The sequence below is a fragment of the Epinephelus lanceolatus genome, chromosome 6 (genome assembly GCF_041903045.1).
Source record: "Epinephelus lanceolatus isolate andai-2023 chromosome 6, ASM4190304v1, whole genome shotgun sequence".
Taxonomy (NCBI): Eukaryota; Metazoa; Chordata; class Actinopteri; order Perciformes; family Serranidae; genus Epinephelus; species Epinephelus lanceolatus.
This window is the reverse complement of record NC_135739.1, coordinates 1,206,760-1,226,995: the sequence shown is the minus strand read 5'-3', so window position 1 is coordinate 1,226,995 and position 20,236 is coordinate 1,206,760. Positions and strand designations below refer to the sequence as shown.

At 42.9% G+C, this 20,236-nt stretch overlaps 2 protein-coding genes across 5 annotated transcripts; both read left to right on the top strand.

The window, feature by feature from the left end:
* The first annotated feature begins 978 nt into the window (after positions 1 to 978).
* Positions 979 to 18,583, top strand: LOC117254361 (uncharacterized). Of its 4 annotated transcripts, none has more exons than XM_078168422.1 (10): positions 979 to 1,134; positions 1,424 to 1,501; positions 3,368 to 3,619; positions 3,868 to 4,056; positions 5,404 to 5,598; positions 8,119 to 8,253; positions 8,772 to 8,921; positions 9,275 to 9,418; positions 10,415 to 10,451; positions 18,425 to 18,583. In XM_078168422.1, exons 1-9 carry the CDS (start codon positions 1,087 to 1,089, stop codon positions 10,448 to 10,450), a joined length of 1,227 nt encoding a protein of 408 aa, XP_078024548.1. In that variant the 5' UTR covers positions 979 to 1,086; the 3' UTR covers position 10,451; positions 18,425 to 18,583. The 4 variants fall into 4 exon arrangements, with proteins under 4 accessions (XP_078024548.1, XP_033478466.1, XP_033478467.1 ...); XM_033622575.2 differs by lacking the exon at positions 18,425 to 18,583 and adding an exon at positions 12,364 to 14,559; XM_033622576.2 differs by lacking the exon at positions 18,425 to 18,583 and adding an exon at positions 12,364 to 14,558 and having other exon boundaries at positions 8,775 to 8,921.
* Positions 14,597 to 18,532, top strand: LOC117254372 (cocaine- and amphetamine-regulated transcript protein-like). The gene is made up of 3 exons (XM_033622596.2): positions 14,597 to 14,809; positions 16,451 to 16,534; positions 18,425 to 18,532. Exons 1-3 carry the CDS (start codon positions 14,597 to 14,599, stop codon positions 18,530 to 18,532), a joined length of 405 nt encoding a protein of 134 aa, XP_033478487.1.
* Positions 18,584 to 20,236: the final 1,653 nt, after the last annotated feature.

The following is a 20,236-nucleotide window of genomic DNA, read 5'->3' as shown; positions in this document are numbered from 1 at the left end:
AGCGCAGTGTTCTGGTGGGATAATATGGCACTATGAGCTCTCTAAGATATGACGGAGCTTGACCATTTAGAGCTTTATAAGTTAACAGTAGGATTTTAAATTCAATTCTGGATTTTACAGGGAGCCAGTGCAGAGAAGCTAAAACAGGAGAAATATGATCTCGTTTCTTAGTTCCTGTTAGTACACGTGCTGCTGCATTCTGAATTAGCTGGAGAGTTTTTAAGGACTTACTAGAGCTACCTGATAATAGAGAGTTACAGTAATCCAGCCTAGAGGTAACAAAAGCGTGGACCAATTTTTCTGCATCTTTTCGGGTCAGGATAGGCCTAATTTTCGCAATATTACGCAGATGAAAAAATGCAGTCCGTGAGGTTTGTTTTAAATGAGAATTAAAAGACAAATCTTGATCAAATATTACTCCGAGGTTTCTTACGGTAGTGCTAGAGGCCAGAGCAATGCCATCTAGAGAAACTATGTCATCAGATAAAGAGTCTCTGAGTTGTTTGGGGCCAAGAACAATAACTTCAGTTTTGTCTGAATTTAACATCAGGAAATTGGTGCTCATCCAAGTTTTTATGTCTTTAAGGCAGTTATGGAGTTTAGTTAATTGATTACTTTCTTCTGGCTTCATCGATAAATACAACTGTGTATCATCCGCATAACAATGAAAATTTATAGAGTGATTTCTAATGATGTTACCTAAAGGAAGCATATATAGAGTAAATAGGATTGGTCCGAGCACAGAACCTTGGAACTCCAAAACAAATCATGTGTGATGTTGTTTCATGGATCAATATGGTGAGTTATTACGATGTTCTTTATGTGTTCAAATTTAATATTTCTCTGTGCAATGTTCTGTAATATTTTAAACGATCAATGATAATGATTAAGAAAGAAAAAGAAAGAAAGAAAGAAAGAAAGAGACAGAAAGAAAGAAAAACTTGTCTTTCCGGAAGGCATTTATTTTGAAATGTGTGACCGGATGCTCTCTCCTCACATCCGGTGAACTTGACGCAGGTGTTGTGTTTGTCGCGGTTAAATCTTAATTTTTACGTGAAATGATTTTCCCTTTAAGTGACGACAGCCATGACTGAACTGACGGAAAACAGTTTTCTCGGCGGAGCTACGGAGTCGGTACAGTTTTTATTAATTTAATATTTATGTTCAGTCACTAAAAATAACGGAAATACCGCCGCTAACGGAGCAGCTAATGTGAGCTAACGTTAGCTAGCTGTTCGGTTAGCAGTCTTATTTCCGACCGGCTAATTTGTTTCATCTAGCTAGCCACCAGTTTAACGGCTATCAGTCAATTAACCAGACTCAGTCACGGATGTTAAAAGACTCAACGGGCTGTTTGTCTCGTTTAGCTCGTGTGCTAGCTGAAGTTTAGCTTCTTGCTAACTGTAAAATCTTTGTTCCGCAGGAGGAGTCCGTCACAGCGGCCGGTAAAGACGAAACTTCCCTCACAGAAGCTTTGGAAAAGACTCTGGACATTTCACAGGTCAGTGTCACATTTTATATTTTCATAGTTTTGCTTCAGATATTACAGATAGTCACGGTCTGGTGACACTGAGAGCTACGATATCAAGAGTCTGCAGGCGAGTCTGAGCAGACACCAAACTGTTGAGGCTTCCTGCAGTTTTACTACTTGTTAAAAATCAGCAATATGTGACAAGATAAATTAAAGTCGTATTGATAAAAGTAAAATGTGTCTGTCAATGTAAAAAACTGCTTGGTATAATTTAAATTGTAATCTTAATTACAAGTGGTGCATGTCAGCGCTTTACCCTGAGTTATTGAGACTACTTTCAAAATGCTGGTAACGTAAAGACTGTATTCTTATATATAATCACTCTTGACATCAACTCAGCTCAATTGAACTTTATTTATACAGCATCTCTCAAACAAACATGCAGCTCAGAGTGCTTCACACCAATCACACTGACACAGTTTAAAAGAGAACACAAACAGCTGAACAATAAGTTTTGCAAGACCAAAAAAAAATTACAACAATAAGAGAATAAAATATTTAAAAAGCAGACCAACCAAAACAGAACAAACTATCCCAAATATGATAAAAAAATAAAATTCCACACAATAAAAAGACGGAAAATAAATATAATAGAATAAAAATAAACAGGAGGGATAAAATAAGGTAAAGAGTTGAGATGCACAATAATGTCAGCACGTCATCAGCTTTTAAATCAACTCTCAGAAACAACCAACAAGCTTTTTCTTAATTTGCACAGTGAATGAATATCACAGACACTGAACAGTGTTTCATGTCACCATCAGAGTAGACATGTATAATATGATGTTAAGTCACTACAGAAGAGACTTGATGATGATCACTGAAATTAGGCGGGAAAAAAATTAATATATTTACGGTTATTGGCCAATGAGTTGTTATAGATCAGCATATTGGGTATTGTGCCTCTCCAGTAAAAACCAACATTCAAAACTTGAAAATAAAGACTGTGATGTTACGCCACATTAAAAAGACAGATTAAAAAGATAGGTCTTGGAGCTCACCATTCTGATATCCAGAGGCGGTGATGTCCACAGTGTAAAAAAAGACGAGGTCATTTAAAGCTCTGTACCTACATGATGGGAAATAAATTAAAACAACTGGTAACAGGTCAGTTTGGGAATCTAGCAACACAACACAGTCTGTATTTAAAATAAAATGTGTTTGTGTCTTTATTTCCATTATTAGTCTGTGTTTTATTTTAATTTAATTTCTATTCATGCACTTATTAACTTATTTTATTTGATGTTTATGTCTGTCTATCACTGTGTTGTTGATAAGGGGAAGTGTGGTTGTTGTGTTTTGTCTTTTATGAGCTGCCGGAGGCTGAAGTTCCCTTTGGGGATGAATAAAGTTCTTTCAATTCTGTTTCGGAGCATTTCTTTGTTATTTTGTTTATTTTGGCCTCTGTTCACTCTGAGTTATTTTGCTTCAGTTTATTGTAAATTTGATTTATTGTATTTCAGTAATAAATATCTTTTCTTTAAACTGCAGTTCAGCATTGAGACTTCTGGTTTGGGGACCGGGGAGGGAACAGCCTTTCTCAGTTTTTGGTTGCACTCCTGCCCCTCTAGACGGGGGTGTAACACCTGCAGCGTGTTTTTTAGGTTCAGGAGATAAAGCTTGAAATCTGTCTGCATGACGAGTTGAAGATTCTTAATGATAGTCTGTAATAATGTTTGAGACATGGTGCTAACAAATTCACACCCAGGCATGAAAGCACAGACTTGTCTGTTTTTGAAATGAAGTCTGGCTGGTCTTGTCCTTGCACTTGAGAACGTTGAGGAAATATTTTTATTTTTGTGATTCTGGAGTGTCAGTGTTTCTTCGTGTGTGCAGGATGTTAAACTGACAGAATCTGCAGCCTCAGAGGAGACAGACAGCAGAGAGAAGCCGCTGCAGGAAGACAGACAGCAGGAAGGACAGAGAGACAGACAGCAGGGCGGACAGAGAGACAGACAGCAGGGCGGACAGAGTGGCGGACAGCAGGATGGAGGGAATGACAAACAGCAGGACAGAGGGAATGACAGACAGCAGGATGGAGAGACTGCCCCTCCACCTGTAGCTGAGTCGTCCAGTGCAGAGTCAAAGGTAATGACGGCACAGACGGGTAACGATGGGTCGCAGTTTGCTTATAGAACCAGTTTTAATATGCAAAACTGGACTAAAATGTACACGAGGACATTTCATTTGACAACTCTGACTCTATTTTGGAAAGAAGAACAGAGTTTTGCAGGGTTCTTGTCTTGCCGCTAGTGTTAAACTATTTTAAAGATACTATGTGGCTGTTTGACCAATGATTTCAGCAGTAAACAACATGTTGTCTCTGTGTTTTCCAGTGGGTGGTGGGTGCTAAGTGCCGGGCGGTGTGGTTAGAGGACGGGCGGGTGTACCCGGCAACTCTGGTGTCTCTGGACGGAGAGCGCTGCAGAGTTCGTTTCAGTGGCTACGGCAACCAGCAGGACATGGATCTGAGCGCGCTCAAAGGTCCAGAAGCTGTTGTGCAAACACAGAGACAAAACTCTCAGGTAACAATTTAACAAATACCCTAAAAGGCTTTACTGAATGTTCACCTTTAAAACATGATGGTCCTATAAACTCACAGCTGCTACTGTTCAAGTTTTTCCACTTTAAAAGCCTCAAACTCATGAAAATATCACAGCTTGTCATGAAGTCATGTGATTAAAGGTAAGAAGAAGAAGAAGGTCATAGGGTACAGGCAAAAGCTCTGGTGGGAAAAAATCTCCTAAGAGAGTTATGAGTTGAGAATACTTTGCCACAGATATGTTCCCAAGTCGAGACTGAATATCTATAATCGCTCAATAAATATACGTGATTGTATTTAAATTCAGTATTGAATCAGGCAACTGTGCTTCTAAAATAAAATACTTTGATATAAATATTTAAAAAAGACTTAAAATTCACCAGATGGTATGAAAGTTATTTATGACTTTAGAACTTTCAGAGGGTTTTCATTTTTCAATCAAGGATAAAAAATATTCAGGGACTTCTTTACTCTTTGGTCCATTTTATTTTACAGGGATTAAAACATCTGAAATTGACCAGTTAGTATGAAAGCAAACTATTAATTTATACATTAAAAGGGTTACATTTTTCAGTCAAGGTGAAAGAGACGATGTTTTTATTACCATGAAAACATCAAAACATTAAAACTCTACATATTAGATTGATTGCTTATCCATTCATTAATTCAGCCTGCACTGACCTTGGTGAGCTTCATGTCCTGCCTCTCTGACACGTTATATATCAAAGGGATGCAGTAAACTCATGATTGACACGTCCAGAGGACACGCCCTGTTTTTCCCTGATCATGCTGCATTAATTTGGTTTCCATCCAAATGTAACATTTTCAGTGAGTTTTTAGAAATTCTGCAAAAGAAAACAGGAATTTATGAACCTTTTCATCCACTTCTGTTCTGAGAACATTGGGAGCTGATTCATCAAGAAGAGCAGTAGGTGGCGCTAATTCTCCAGTCAGGTGGTGCTGCAGAAGAAGAGTAACAGTCAAACCTCAAACGAAGGAAAAAACTGGATGTATGATAACAGAGCACAGTGGACAGTGGAAATACACCTAACTGGGCTTTATCTGCGTCAGTCACTGAAGTCAGCTGGTGTGTATTTGGGACAGAGTCGTCACTGATAATGAAGATTTTCTAAATGTTACGGACAGAACCTTCAGATAACAAAAACAAATCTGTGCCTTAACTGAAATATGAAGTCATCTGAAGGTACTAATAACTTTTCCTGGTAATTGGCTCATTTTAAGGTAAATTTAAAATCGTTTCTTCGAACTTATGAATCAGCGACAGTGAGTAAATCCTGTGTTGAGTGTCCCACTGCTGTCTGTGTGTCAGGAGTGGAAACCTGGTTCTCACTGTCGAGCCGTGTACTCAGAGGATGGTCTGGTTTATCCGGCTGTCATTCTGTGGGTCAAAGGTCAGCGCTGCTGCGTTCGCTTCAATGACTACAACAACGAGGAGGAACAGGACGTCTGCAGCCTGCTGAGCCCCGATGAGCTCCACGGACCCAGCAGAGCCTCCGCAGCTAAGGTAAAGACCTGGACCAGGACCCAGACCTCAGTAGTTTTAGGGTGTTTTCACACTTGGTCCTTTTCAGCACTCTAAACAGACTCAGAGGGGTGAACTGAACTCAGACCACCTCGGGACATAGTCTGAGTTTGGTTTGCTTCAAGTCCGTGGTGCGGTTCGCTGAACCTGTGACCTGTGAACACAAATGCTCCAGGTTCACTCTGCTCTTTGCAGTTGTATTAAACCCTCTGGATCTCATGCTGTTGACCTGGGACGCTTGAAAAAAACAGACGAAACCACGTTTTGGTCCACAGAAGATACTGCACGTCTCCAGATGTGGAACATAGAATACATCAAACAGGAACAATAAGTTCATCTGAAAGTGCGGAGCTTCATAACCGCACTGCAGGGACATGTTAATGTAAAAACAAAACTGTCAGTGTATAATACTAGTCCATAGCCATTGGTAGCTTTGTCACCTTCTACCTATGCCAGTCCTCAATGCCTATGTGCAGTTTCACATAGATTGACCATGTCAGTGAGTAGAAAAACGTGGGACAGACAGAATGACTGACTGACAGAATGGCTACGGTTACATGATGGCTTCTCATTCGGAATGAAATAAATCTGAATGAAATCATTCGGAATTTAAGTCTTTCCAGGTAGTTTACATGGGAAATATTCATTCCGAATGAGGGTTTACATGGGAGATCAGTTTAATCGCCTTTATTCAGGTCTGCACAAGGTTTGGGGCAGGGAAGGTTTCTGATTGGATAGGGGGCGGGGCGGATGTTACGTGTTTACGTTTACCGGAAGAAAACACTGTAGTCCTCACTCCGGATAACAAGATGCTTGACGACGCCGTTCTTAGTGCCTTTTTCGGGCTTGTTTTGCTTATATTCTTGAAGCAGCAGTACGACAACAACCTTGTTCTGCTAATGCTTCATCTGTTGAGGAGGAGAAGGGAGGTAGAAGGTCGAAGAAGGGAGGTAGAAGACCGTGCTGTGGCGAATGGAAACCAGTGAGTGCAACTATATACGCGCTATATACGTCATGGCGCCAGAAGGGCAAGGAAACGAGCATGCGCAGAAAGACCGGAATGAACTTAAAGAGGAATGAGTGTATACATGCACACAAAATTCTTTCATTCGGAATGACGAACGGAATAAACCACCCCCTTTAATCGGATTTAATTTTCAATCGGAATGACCGTTTTTCAGTCAGAACGACCGTTTACATGACCACTTTTAATCGGAATGAAAGGCCATTCCGATTAAAAGTGGAATTAAACTGTGCATGTAAACGTACTGACTGATACACTGACAGTTTCCATGATTATGTACAGCATACCATACCATGACTTAGTCATACCAAACATTAGAAAACAACACCAACATTGGTCCACAGGGGGAGCCACAGCGATCGGTCGCATTTTAGCCATTTTGAAGCATTTTTCTGTTGTTATAGCGCCACCCAGTTGCCAATTAGAGTTAAATTTCTCCAGTCACCTTGAGGCGTCCTGTTCTACATATCTACCAAGTTTAGTAAAAATCCATATGGCGGTTAGGCCTAGATAAGAAATGAGCTCTCTAGCGCCCCCATTTTGTTTGATGGGGTCAATAATGGAGGGGTCCCCTCAGATTATGTGTGGTCATATGCCTACAAAGTTGCGTGGTGATGGGTGAAACCCTTGAGATGTTATACACCTTTATGTGATGAGCCACGCCCTCCACAATATTCATTGCCTTATAGAAGCTCAGTTTTAGTAAGTTTTCCAACTTTTGCCAAGAGGGAACTTTAGATATTGGTCCCTAGATTATGTTCACCCAGTTTCATGCAGATCGCTCAAACTTCCTAGGAAGAGATCCATTTGAAGTGTTTTTCAAAAAATTCAAAACGGTGGAAAATCTATATAAGCGGAAGTTATGGGTTCTTTAGGCAAATGTGTTCCTCATGAGGAGAGGCATCTCTGTGCAAAGTTTCATTTCTGAGCATGAGATATGCCCATTCAAAGTTTGACATTTCAGTGGGTTGCTATAGCGCCCCCCTTTGGCCAATTGATGTAATATTGTTTCATTGGCATCCTCCCATGACCCTCTACCACTGTGCCAAATTTCACATGGATTGACCAAGTCAGTGAGGAGAAAAACATGGAACACACACACACACACACACACACATACACAGTTTTGGTCAATATATAGTAAGATATTTAGAACTGAGTCTTTTTTCTGTTGCTCCACTTTTTGGAGCACTTTAAGAGTTGTTGTTTAAAAAGGACTAAATGTGAAAACACTGAGTTCTGACTAAAATGTGTCGTCGAACTGTCACATCAAATGTTCAGATTCATAATCTTGTTCACTTCTTCTTTGAGCTGATGGTTCCTGATTGAAATCATTTAATCTACATTTTATTCAGCTCTCATTGTTAATTTTTAAAAAAAATCAATTTTCCGTGTGACTGCCGTGAGCTGATACAAAAACAACACCGGAACATGTGTCACGTCAGATTTAAACTGTGAGGTGTGTGTTGATCCTGCAGGGCAGCAGCTGGAAGTCCAGTGTAACCAGCAGTAACGTGGAGTGGAAGAAGAGCAGAAGAGAGGAGAGGCAGCAGGGGGAGAGAGGAGGAGAGAGGAGGAGAGAGGAGAACCATGTGGGGGACAGAGGAGGAGAGGTACACGTATTGTTTATGTCAGTGTTTTGCTTTAACAGAGTATTTTTACAGTGTAGTATTAATACTCTTCTTTAAAGGTGGAGTGTGTCAGATTTAGGAGGGTTCGATGGGTGAAGCAGCTCATGCATGAGATGGAGGCAGACAGAGAGGGTGAGTCAGTGAGTCCCTGTTCATTCGCTCACACCTGACTGAGCTCAGCTGAACTGAGAAATGAACGAGTCGTTTCAGGAGGTGAAACAGTTCAGTTTGTTCACCAGCAAGATTTGTTCTTTAGAGGTAAACGTTTGTGAAAGATGTCAGACTGTCTGCAGCTGTGATATTGGACACTGTTGGTCATAAATGAACTGTGGTGAAGTTCCTCCATCTCACAGGAGCCCAGATCTCCCTGCTCCTCTCCCAGTGCCGATGATCAGACCAAGAGATCAGGCCGCCTCTCCTTCTCTCTCTCAAACTCAGACTGAACAGCAGAATGAATGAAATCACCGCTCACGCCTGTTTTGCTGTATTTTGTGTGTCAGCAGGTGAAAGAGAAACTCAGTAGTAAAGTGGAGAAAGAAGCCGAAGAGAAGAAGACAGGAAACCAGCAGACAGACGGAGCGGAGAAACTGGCCAATCACAGCTTCTGTTTCTTTCCTCCGTTTCCTCCTCCTCCTCAGTCGGGCTCAGGGGTAAAACGAGCAAAAATATCAACATATTCCTGAACACATACCTTGATATTGATACTGTGACGATCCTGTAGGGTTTACTGTCGGTGCTTTTACAGAATGTACACAGTGAGATTTCTGATCAATAATCATTAATCATGTTGACATGATGAATCTGATATAATGAACAGTCTGTCAGTTCAGATAATGACATCACTGGACTGTGGCGCAGCCTTTTAACCAGGAAAAGTTAACACGCACCATATTAACACACCCAGAATCTAATGTGCTGTGTGATATAAATATATTCCACTTTATTAATCAGGTCATTACTAATAATCTTCTGTGCATTGATCAGTTTGTGTCTCCCTCCTCAGGGCCCTGTGTCCTTCATCCCTCCTCCTCCTCCTCCTCTCTGGACGTTTGCTGGGAGAGATTCAAGCGGCTCTACTGGCGTCGACGCCTCCTCCAGCATGTTGATGCTGTGGTACATGTGTGGCTTCCATACCGGCAGCTACATGGTCAGTAACATGTTAATATCATATTAATAACATGCTAACTACACAAACTCAGCAGACCTGAGAACACGTCAGCAGCTGCAGCCAAACCGCCGCCCCTCTGACGTCTCTGACAAGATAAAGTCACTGTTAGAAGATCAACTTTGGTGTCTGAGTGTGAACCTGATGTTTAGTTGTCTAAAGGTGAAGTGATGCTTCGTGTTTTTATTGGACAGCTGGCTCAGCAGCAGATCGCTAAGCCCCACCCCTTAGTTGTTAGCCACTGGTAATCCATTAACTGTCAGAGTGAGCATGGAGCCCACACAGCTGCTAACCTGAAGTAGAGGTGCACTGGTAACAGCTAACTTTAACTAGCTGCTAACCTTTAACGGTTAACTAGCTGCCAACAGCTAACATTAACAGCTGCTAATGTAAATTAGATTCTAACAGCTAAGGTTAACTAGCTGCTATTGGCTAACTTTAACTAGCTGGTAAAAGCTAACGTTAACTGGCTTTTAACAGCTAACATTAACAGCTACTAACAACAAATGGTAACTAGCTTTTAACTGCTAATGTTAACTAGCCTTTTATGGCTTACGTTAACTGCCCTCTAACAGCTAACATTAACTAGCTTCTAACGCCTAATGTTAACTAGCTGCTATCAGATAATGTTAAATAGCCAGTAACAGCTAACATTAACAGCTACTAACAGCTAATGGTAACTACCATCTAACTGCTAACGTTAACTAGCCTTTTATTGCTTACGTTAACTACCCTCTAACTGCTAACGTTAACTAACTTTTAACACCTAACATTAACGAGCTGCTATCAGCTAATGGTAATTACTGTCTAACTGTTAACGTTAACTACCCTCTAACTGCTAACGTTAACAACTGCTAACAGCTAATGTTAGCTAGCTCTCCACCTGCTGATTTTAAAGCAGAGTTGTGGTTCACAGTGAAACATTGTTTTTGAAACAACAGGCTGCGTCCTGAGCTGATGTGTGTTGATGTGTTTCAGGCTCAGCAGGTGTTCAAGTCGAGCTCCAAGGACTGAGGTAAGAACTAGACACCTGTACACACTCAGGCACACACACACTTGTACACACTTACGGCCTATTTCCACCAGATGCGTGTTGGTTGCGTCCCCGCTCCGGCACGGCAGTGGAGCTGATAGGATTCAATTCTAGTCAATGTGTGTGTTTCCACCAGCTGCGGCTGTGCTGCGTTCCGGCTCCGTCTCAGCTCCGGCACTTGGAGCCCTCCGCAACAGATACGCAGGAGTTTTATTTTTGCCGGACGCCGGAGCACAACGCAGCAATTCAGCACAGAGCAGATCGTGCGGGGCAGGAAGTCGTGCACAGAAACAAAATAAAACATCCGGTTAATTATCAAAATAAAATACACAGTGTTCACGGCGGATCATATTTCCCTGCACTACACCTTGAAAACTACATAATGGGGGGAGGCAGGCCTGAAGTCAACAGGTCAGAGGTTTTCAGACGTCATTTCACCCCGTGAACACCATGGACGAGGAGATGTTAATCATGGCAGTGCACCGAGATGTCTTCCGGCAGAGCTGCACCGCACCGCACAGCAAACACAGCCAGTGGGTATTGACGGACGGCGGAGCACGCAGCGGATAACCAGCGCTGCCGTTCCGCAACGGACACGCATGCAGTGGAAATCCGGCGTTAGGCACACGCACCTGTACACACTCAGGAGAGAATGAATGAAGTGTGTACCTGAGTTTACACACTGATTCCCAGTGTAAGTCAGTGGGGAAGTCGTTCTGGGCCGCAGGACATCATGTGACCGACCCTGGGAAATGAAGGACCACTGTTTGGCCTTTATGAAAACTGGCTTTGAAGCTTGGTGCACTTCCTGGAGGTGTGGTCTGTTCACCAGGCAGACAGGCATAGTGAAACACACAGGTGCTTTATGAGAAATGTAGGATCCAGTATTTGACTCATGCTGAGACTAAAGTCCAGATAAGGACCCGTGTCCACATAGTGTTTTTTTGTTGTTTTTTTTTCCCAGTAGGAGACTGTTGGCAGGACGCTGGGGAGTGCAGCATCTCAGCACTTCATAAGAAAAGTACAGGTGGCACTTTTTTTATGAAGTGCTGCGCATGACTTTTCTTCCTGTGACAATGTCATGACACTAACGTTAGCCAGGTAGCTAACACGATGCTACATTACAGACACTGTTAACTTCAAGCTCACATTACATCCAGAGTCCGTCGGCCGATCTGCTCCCAAAAAATTAGCTCTTCTGTCTTTGTTGCCACACATGGCAACAAAGACATTGTGGTCCAGGCTGCACCAACCAGCCAGCGCGAAAGCAAGCGCGCACGCATGAACGCAGTGACCAGAGAGGCAGTTAGAGCTACAGGCTACAATGAGGCTAAAAGGCGAGCTAGCTCCGTTGTGTTTGATAACATTGTTGAACGTAAACAGAAGCGACGTGTTTTTGTTGCCATGTGTGGAGCCTGGGCTGCCTACAGAGACCAGACTTTTTCACAGCATATTCAGAGGACATGTAGCTAGCGGATCATGAGGAGATGTTTGCTGTATGTGACAAAAACTTTTCAAGCTTAGGAAGACTTAGAGAGCCTTTAATATTGTGACAGAATCTGAATCTGAGTTACTGTTGTTCACAAACTAAAGAAATGAGAGGTCATTTTAGTTTCTACAAAAATACCCTGAAATATCCTGAAATGATTTTAGGGCCATATCGCCCAGCCCTGGTGTAAACTCATCCTGCCAGCTGCAGCTGATGTACTCAGAGTCTCAGAGTTATTTATTGATATTAGGATCATTAAAAAACAGAGGGCAGGTTTGACTGATGACCACAAACATAAAGGAACATTTTAAAAATCAGCGTGACTTGTTTATCACAGAACATGTTTAATTAACTGAGAATCCTTCCTCTGTCATATTTATATGTTTTATTTTTTGTCTGCTTCAGAGCCAGAGAGAATTATGGGACGTGACGCAGCCGGGACGATCCTCTTATTGATTTTTTGTTTTGTTTTTTTCAAATCAAAGTGTATGTTTCGGTTTTGTATATTTTAGAGTAATTTAATTGTTCTTAGTTGAATGTTTTCCTGCTGCTGCAGCGTGTAGACGTTTGTGTTCAGAGAGTTGAAGAGACGTTTGAATGTTTCTGTTTGATTCTGTTGAGAGTTTCAGTGTTCGGCCGATAAATCGTTGACGACTGTTGGAGGATGAAGATATTTGGAAAAAAAAAATGTTATTAAACAGAAAAGGATGATACCTGCATCTTCCTCCTCATGTCGTCGTCTATAAACTCAGATCAGTATTCAAAGGTTGGGTTCATGTATTTCCTCCCTGCACGCAGATAGTTTCTGTTTTATTAGAGACACTATTTCTTTATGTCACTGAACTTTGTTCTGACCCTTCACTGAGTCAAACATCTGGATGTGTTTGATAAATGTTGACCTCTTCAGTCAGATGTCAAACTGTGAGGATGATATTAGAGCCTCTTATGTGCTTTGACGTAAACAGTGACACACAGAGACCCTGAAGCGTCACACCACTTCCTGTCAGTTTCATGCTGCCGTCTTAAAGAAACATTCCCCTCAAACACAAAACAGACTCCAGGAAACGTGATGTCATATCCAGTTGTTTCTCTTTAATTGATGTAACACATCGACAGTAAATGTCAGGTGTTGATGTCACTTCCTCAGGGTTGAAGACAGTAGCTGAAAAATAAATTCACTTTAGTGACTTGTGTCTCTGCGCTGATGATCGCTGTGGCCAGAGGCGATATGTTTTCAGGTTGTCTGTATATACATCCCTACGTCCTGTTCTCATGAACACAATATCTCAAGAACTTCTCGAGGGAATTTTTTTAAATTTGACACAAACGTTCACTTTGACTTAATGTTTTGGTGGTCGAAGGTCAAAGGTCAGTGTGACCTCCCTGATCCAGCGCCGGTATCAGATCAGGGAGGCCATTGAAATAAGGAAGTGGGGCCCGGGGCCCAGGGACAATGAACAGGGATGGGGGGGCATACATGCTCTCCCATACCTGGAGCAGCATCCTGGAGAGGCGGCGGACAGACAGCAGGTGGCGTCACGCCTCCCTAACATCGGCTGATTGACAGATCAGCTGATAAAGACGCGTTTCCTCTGTAGGGTGTCTGGGCTCAGCCTTAGAGATAGGGGGAGGAGTCAGACATCTGGAGGGAGCTCGGAGTAGAGCCGCTGCTCCTTCATGTTGAGGTGGTTCAACATCTGATCAGGATCCTCCTGGGCGCCTCCCATTCGTGTTTTGGGCACGTCCCATCTGGTCTGGGAACGCCTCGGGGTCCTCCAGGAGGAGCTGTGAAGAGGAACATCTGGGGAGCTTTGCTCAGCGTCCTGCCCCCGAGACCCAGCCCTGGATTGGTGGACGAAAATAGATGGATGGATAAGATGATTTAATCTTGTGGCTCTTCTAGACTTCAAAATGTTATGGATTCAAATGGATCAAATCCTGAGAGTGAAACAAGTCGTTCAACTGCAGTCACAATGTAAGTCAATGGGAGGAAGTCTTTTTGGGTTACAGAGCATCACGTGACGCGCCTGAAAGTTCGAACTCCCACTACGAAAAGTGGCTTCAAAGCCTGGCACACTTCAGGGGAACAGTTTTATGTTGTTGAATACTCTGTGTCAGCAACCAAAGTGTCTGAACTGAGAAGACGCTGCACACCCCATGGTGTCTCATTGTCCTGCTGTCTTCTGCATTAACCTGTTAGCAAGACTTTGTTTTAAAACTGATTTTAAAAGCAACAACAGCAGAATAACAAAACGTATTTACATAGAAATAAAATCAGGAGAAATGAAATAATTTGCAGAAACATCAAAAAATGGCAGTAATACTGAAATCACGCTGTGGAGCCGCCCTCAGTGTGACGGACCTACAGATGGACTGTAAACGTCTCTGGATCTCATAGATTTGGATTTAATCTGTTTGTTGTGAAATGAGTCGGTCACGAACTTCATCGCTGATCTCAGAGGATCCATCGCAGCTTTTTAAAATGCAAACACAAACCTCCCTCCTGCCGTCACTTCCTGTCTGACGGAGCGGAGGTTCTTCTCCCCGCTGACCTCAGAGGTGAGTCTGCAGGTCGTCTCATTATCAGCAGGTAAATATTGTCACACTGACGTCAGAGCTGCTCTCATATAAACCCTTCATGTCTCAGACTGAGACTCAGCATCCAGAGGCGTCTCTCAGTGTCCCTCAGCGTCCTGCACGGTCCGAGTCCATAAGCGCCATGCTCAGCGGCAGGATGCTGCTCCTCAGCGCCTCCTGCTGGCTGCTGGTTGTTTTGGGGAGCAGCGAGGAGCTGATAGAGGAGCGATCACCTGGAGACACTGCCATCAAGACACAAGAGGAGGAGGAACTGGTGAGTCCCAACACACAGACTCAACATCTGTTGAAGGTTAGATAACAACAGCTGTAACAAACACGTAACCAAAGTCAGCAACCGTCTCAGACGCAGACGCAGCAGCGTTTGTTCTGCTCTTGTGTTGTTTACAGAGTTGGACATGCAGCAGTGTCTCTGTCCCTGTCCTCATCTACAGGGACAGAGACACTCGAGCAGCAGTTCACTGACTGTTGGTCTTTCACTTTGATGCACATTTGATTTGGTTTTATTATGTTTACATTAATTTGTTTTAATGTTTGTGTAAACAGAATGTGCTGCTCATTTATGGCCTCAAGATAAAACTACTTTTTGGACTTTTTCCAGCACATTTTAAGAATTTACAGTGATAATACTTAAAAATCATCATTATTTTGGTCAATTTAATCAAGATGTGAAAATTTAATATTGTTTCATTTCTACTGATAACATCATAGGAAAGATCCCAACAGAGATAAACCTTGTTACGCCTCTGTGGCAGCCATAGCCGTACGTCCCATGTTTCTTCAAATTTAGCACAAATGTCCACTTGGACTCAACAATGAACTGATTAATTTTTGATGATCAAAGGTCACTGTGACCTTGCATCTGTCTCATTCTCGTAGATCTTCTGTGTGTGAAGCATCAATGTTTTCACTGACATGGATGGAGACTGTCAGAGACACTGGACTCGTGGGTGGAGTCATGCAACCACAGGGTGGACTGGTGGGCGGAGTCATGCAACCACAGGGTGGACTGGTGGGCGGAGTCATACAACCACAGGGTGGGCTGGTGGGCGGAGTCATACAACCACATGGTGGGCTGGTGGGCGGAGCCATACAACCACAGGATCCTTTTTGTTTAACCAGAAACAGTCGTGAAATCACCGTCACCAAACCCACCAGACTTCATTTAAATAAACAGTCATTTAATCATCATAAGACACTCTTCATTCAGAGTCGACAGAAACAAAATAAGACTCACAAAAACCATCTTGGTTCATCTTTCCACTGTTCCAACAATCACCAGCTCTGGTTTGGTTTAAATTAACCCTTAACTCACCAGTTAGATGTGACAACATGCTGCCTCTATACACACTAACATGACTGTTGATTTAAATGGAGTCTGGTGGGTTTGGTGACGGTGATTTCAGGACTGTTTCTGGATCTTTATCTTCAACACAAAGCTCTATCTCTGTAGGGATCCTTCCATAATGCTGTCAGACACTGAGAATAACAATCTGGGCCTGTCAGCCTGTTTCACTGCGGCACGCTCTCTCTCATTACTGTTGTTCCCATCAGTCACTGAGGCACAAATCATGGGAACATAAAGTCCAGGTTGACAAATACCAGTTACTCTTTAAATGAGTCGAGTCCTTTAACATTATGTCGGGCCTCCGTCTCCTCTCCCTGGATTTCCTCTGTGTCAGACTTGTGATGAAGTCTGAGCAGGCAGAGGATTATACTTTTACTGAATTCATATTTGATGTGTTTCCTAATGATCTGTACATGTAATGAAGACTAGAGCCATGGATGACAGTGGTTTTTATGTGTTTTCCCCCTCAGAGAAGTTTACTGTTGAGCAGCAGACGTGTTAAATATCTGATGGAAGGACAGGAAGTTGACGCATGTCTTCTCTCCTCAGATTGAAGCTCTGCAGGAAGTTCTGGAGAAGTTAAAGAACAAACAGCTGCCGTCGTCAGAGAAGAAGCTCGGCTGGGTTCCTTCTGTAAGAAACTCTCATTTATTCACCTGATTATTCACCTGAGGGGCTCAGCAGGTCTGCACGGGTCCTGTCTGTTCAACACTGCTCAGGTCTGAGGAGGTTTATAAAGCAGGGTTTGAGTGAGACGAACTAACTGAAGCCTGTTTTATGAGCAGCCCCAGACTGCTTTGGCTTTTTTGTCAGACGGTGTTCAGTTGTTGAACGTGCGTCATGCTGTCACTTCTCTGCCACAGCTGGAGAGAGTGATGAACTATGAAAAGAAACAACCTGCAGAAATAACACCAGTCAGAAAAGCAGCACTTGAACTGTTCATGGTTAAAGGACATTATTTTAACCTTACATGGATGATGGAGATAAAAACAGCAGTTAGCTCAGACACAAACTGACATGACGTCAGAGAACAGCACTGAGTCAAAGGTCCCGTCACACCGACCACTTCCCTGTGTGATCCACAACTTTCCCCAGTTCACATTCCCAGATTGCATCGAGAAACGTTCCAGTTTCTGTCTGACATTTCCAACATTAATAATTAGCCAACAGCCCGTCCTGAACAACTTAGAAGGATAAAGTAAAACCTATGGATTACTTTATACTGAGTTATATTTCCCAGTATTTGATGGTATTTTCAACCATCCCTCAGTGTTTTATGCACACCCTCGGTCCTTCTGCCAAATGACCCTCAGATTTTTACAAATATCTTTTGGTAACCCACTGAGCTGCCCTGTGTGCTTATACCAGGCAATTCCAAAAATTACACTGTGAATGAATTGGCCTTTAGTGAAGCAGCTTCTGATTTAAAATCAGTTCTAAAATCAACAGGTGACCAGTGTTGGGAAGCCGAGATCAGGGTGATGTCGTCATGTTTTCTAGTCCCAGTCAAGATTCTAGCAGCAGAGTTTTGGATGAGCTGAAGGTGCGTTTACTGATGTCAGAGAGTGAGGAAATGAGAATAGGTAACACAGTGACTGTGGATAAATATCTCATACAACCCCGCTCCAAAACGTCAGGAGCCGTTTACACAAAGAGCCTGAGAAGTGTCTCACAGAGCTCCTTAACTCAGCCTAAAACCCTTTAGCCAGCAGTCAGAGGTCAGAGGTCAGGAGTGATTCAGGAAAGTTCTGTGAGTGATGAAGGGACAGAAACTGTGACCTCAGTGAGGAGGTGTGGTCGACCCTGTTGTTAGGTGTGATGTGATTGGTTGTCAGAGACACGCCCCTCTGTGAGCCTGTAAGGTGTGAGGACACCCAGTGGACATGAGATGAACTGCAGACTGTGACAGTGTCAGTGTTAGTGTGATCACTGCTGATGAAGGTTGAGACAGACTCAACTCATCACTGCTGCTCTGACCTCACATACCTCAGTGATGATGTCATCATTTTGTTTCTGACGTTACAGAGTCAGCTGGGAAATGTGTGTGTATCCCTGATGACATCATCTGATCTGCAGCGTCTCATTTCCTCTGTCGTCCAGTGTTTGGAGAATATTTCTCTGACCTCTTTGTGTTTCCACCATTTTCTCCTCTGATTCAGAAACTCTTAAACTCCTCCTCCTGCTCCCAACACTTTGTCTCCTCAGGAGCTCTTTTAAGATCAGAGATGGTTTGTGAATAACGTTTATCTTAACGAGGACCTCGTCTTAAGTTTAAGGGAAAATTCTAAGAAAACGTCACAATTCTTAGAATTTTCTTAGAGTTTCATCACTACGAGCCACTCTTAGCACGAGGAAGCTTTGTGAATACGACCCCTGGATCTGTCCCTTTAATCAGGTGTGTTTGTAAAGGAACATTTCACTGCATTTTTTTATTTTATTCTGTTTTCTTCAAGTCGTGTGTGTGTGTGTATATTTTATAGTATTAACTGTGTGTGTGTGTGTGTGTGTGTGTGTGTGTCTCAGTGTGATGCAGGTGAGCAGTGTGCGGTGCGTAAAGGTTCGAGGATCGGGAAGTTGTGCGGATGTCCCGGAGGAACCGTCTGTAACTTCACTGTCCTCAAGTGCCTGTAGGAACTTCCTATTTTTCTCAGCTACAAAATAAAAGCGGCTTTTTCAAAACTCCACTGCTCTCTGTTTGTTTCATATCACACACACCATGCTCCTGCTGCTCCAGGCACCAAACACTCACATCATTTGTCTCATAGCAGGCGTGGTCAAACTTTGGTTTGCAGGTCATTCAGTTATAATACAGTCATATTACATGTGACTTTTTTCTCTTGTTTCTCAGGTTGATGTTGAAGATCTCACACTTTATTTTATGAACTCAGTAGATTTATTTCTCAGGACGTCCACATCCAGTGTCTCCATCTGTGAGATCATAACTAGTTTTAACAACTAAAGACTCTCTGAACAAACTGTCACACTCAGTCTGTTTCTATGGCATCAGAGAAAATGGATTTATTGATATTAAAATCCCTGTAAACATGTCAGTGTGAGTGAAATGGTCCTGCAGTGAATGTGTCACAGTGGGACTAACACACCCAGATCATGTGACTCCTGCATGTATACAGTCAATCAGACCCAAACTGGCCGAGGCGCTCTGAGCATGCTCCACAGTTTCCGCCCCGGGCTTTGACCCGGAAGTCCAATAGCATTAAATGTGTAAGAGAAGAAGAAGCCGGTAACAACATGGAGAAATCTACATCCAGAGCCGTGACTTTTTGGACGCACCAAATGTACAGAGCTGTAAAGTTGTCCACCATGGTAGCAGTTAGCTGCTAGCTAACCGTAGCTAACTTTTTTGTCCATTGTTTGGTCTGTGACGTAATAGGTCAACAGGAAAAAGGTCCAATACTAACAAGCTGAAAGGGGGCATATCTCCACCTATCGTAGAGGAGTCGCACATACTTGGCTCAATAAATGGATTCCCCTCCCGTGCTTGTATACTGGGACAAGGACAGTAGGCCAGTTAGATGTCCTCGTCCAGCTGGGACTGGAGCTACACTTCACTGTTTCCATGGAAACGGACTGAGTGAAGCTCATCTGGAAGCTCATCATCCTCACCAGGGTCGACCTGACAGCAGTTGCCGTGTTGTGCAGCTGTGAGGTCAGTTGATGTACTGCTGGTTGGATGTTCAGAAACAACACTGGAGACGTCTCCTGGTTGTGAAATGAACACAGTTGACAGTCAGCAGCTCTGGTGGATGTTCCTGCAGTCAGCATGTTAACAACACGCTCTGTCTGTGTCATGTGATCAAACATGGTTCATCTCTCCACTGTCCCAACAATCACCAGCTCTGCTTTGGTTGAAATGAACCCAGTTAGATGTAAAACATGCCTCTCTGTACAAGAGTTTCTCCACGTCAGAGAAACTCCACTGGTTCATGGATTCTGGCTTGTTTTGGGATTTTTATTCTTCTTGCATTTTAACTGGCTGCTGTGCTCGCTCTTTGTGGCGTGTAGCCGTTCAACTCGTCAGTGTTTATAGTTGTAACAACAGGTCGCTCAGTGAGACTTTCACCTGGTTAAACAGAGGATGGATCAGTCTGAGGCACACGTGTCAGGTGCTGCTCACTGTCACAGTTTAAAATATTCTACTGAGCGCATCAAAAGTTTTCAACCTGTGAAAAATGAGAGCAAAAACAAAGTGCTGTGTGAAGTGTTGCTCAGTATATGATCATTATCACATGTTAAATATGCAGCAACAATAAAGGAGCAGTTCAAGTGCAAACCAAACAGTTTGAGATTTAATTTCAGCGCAGACAGAAACATGGA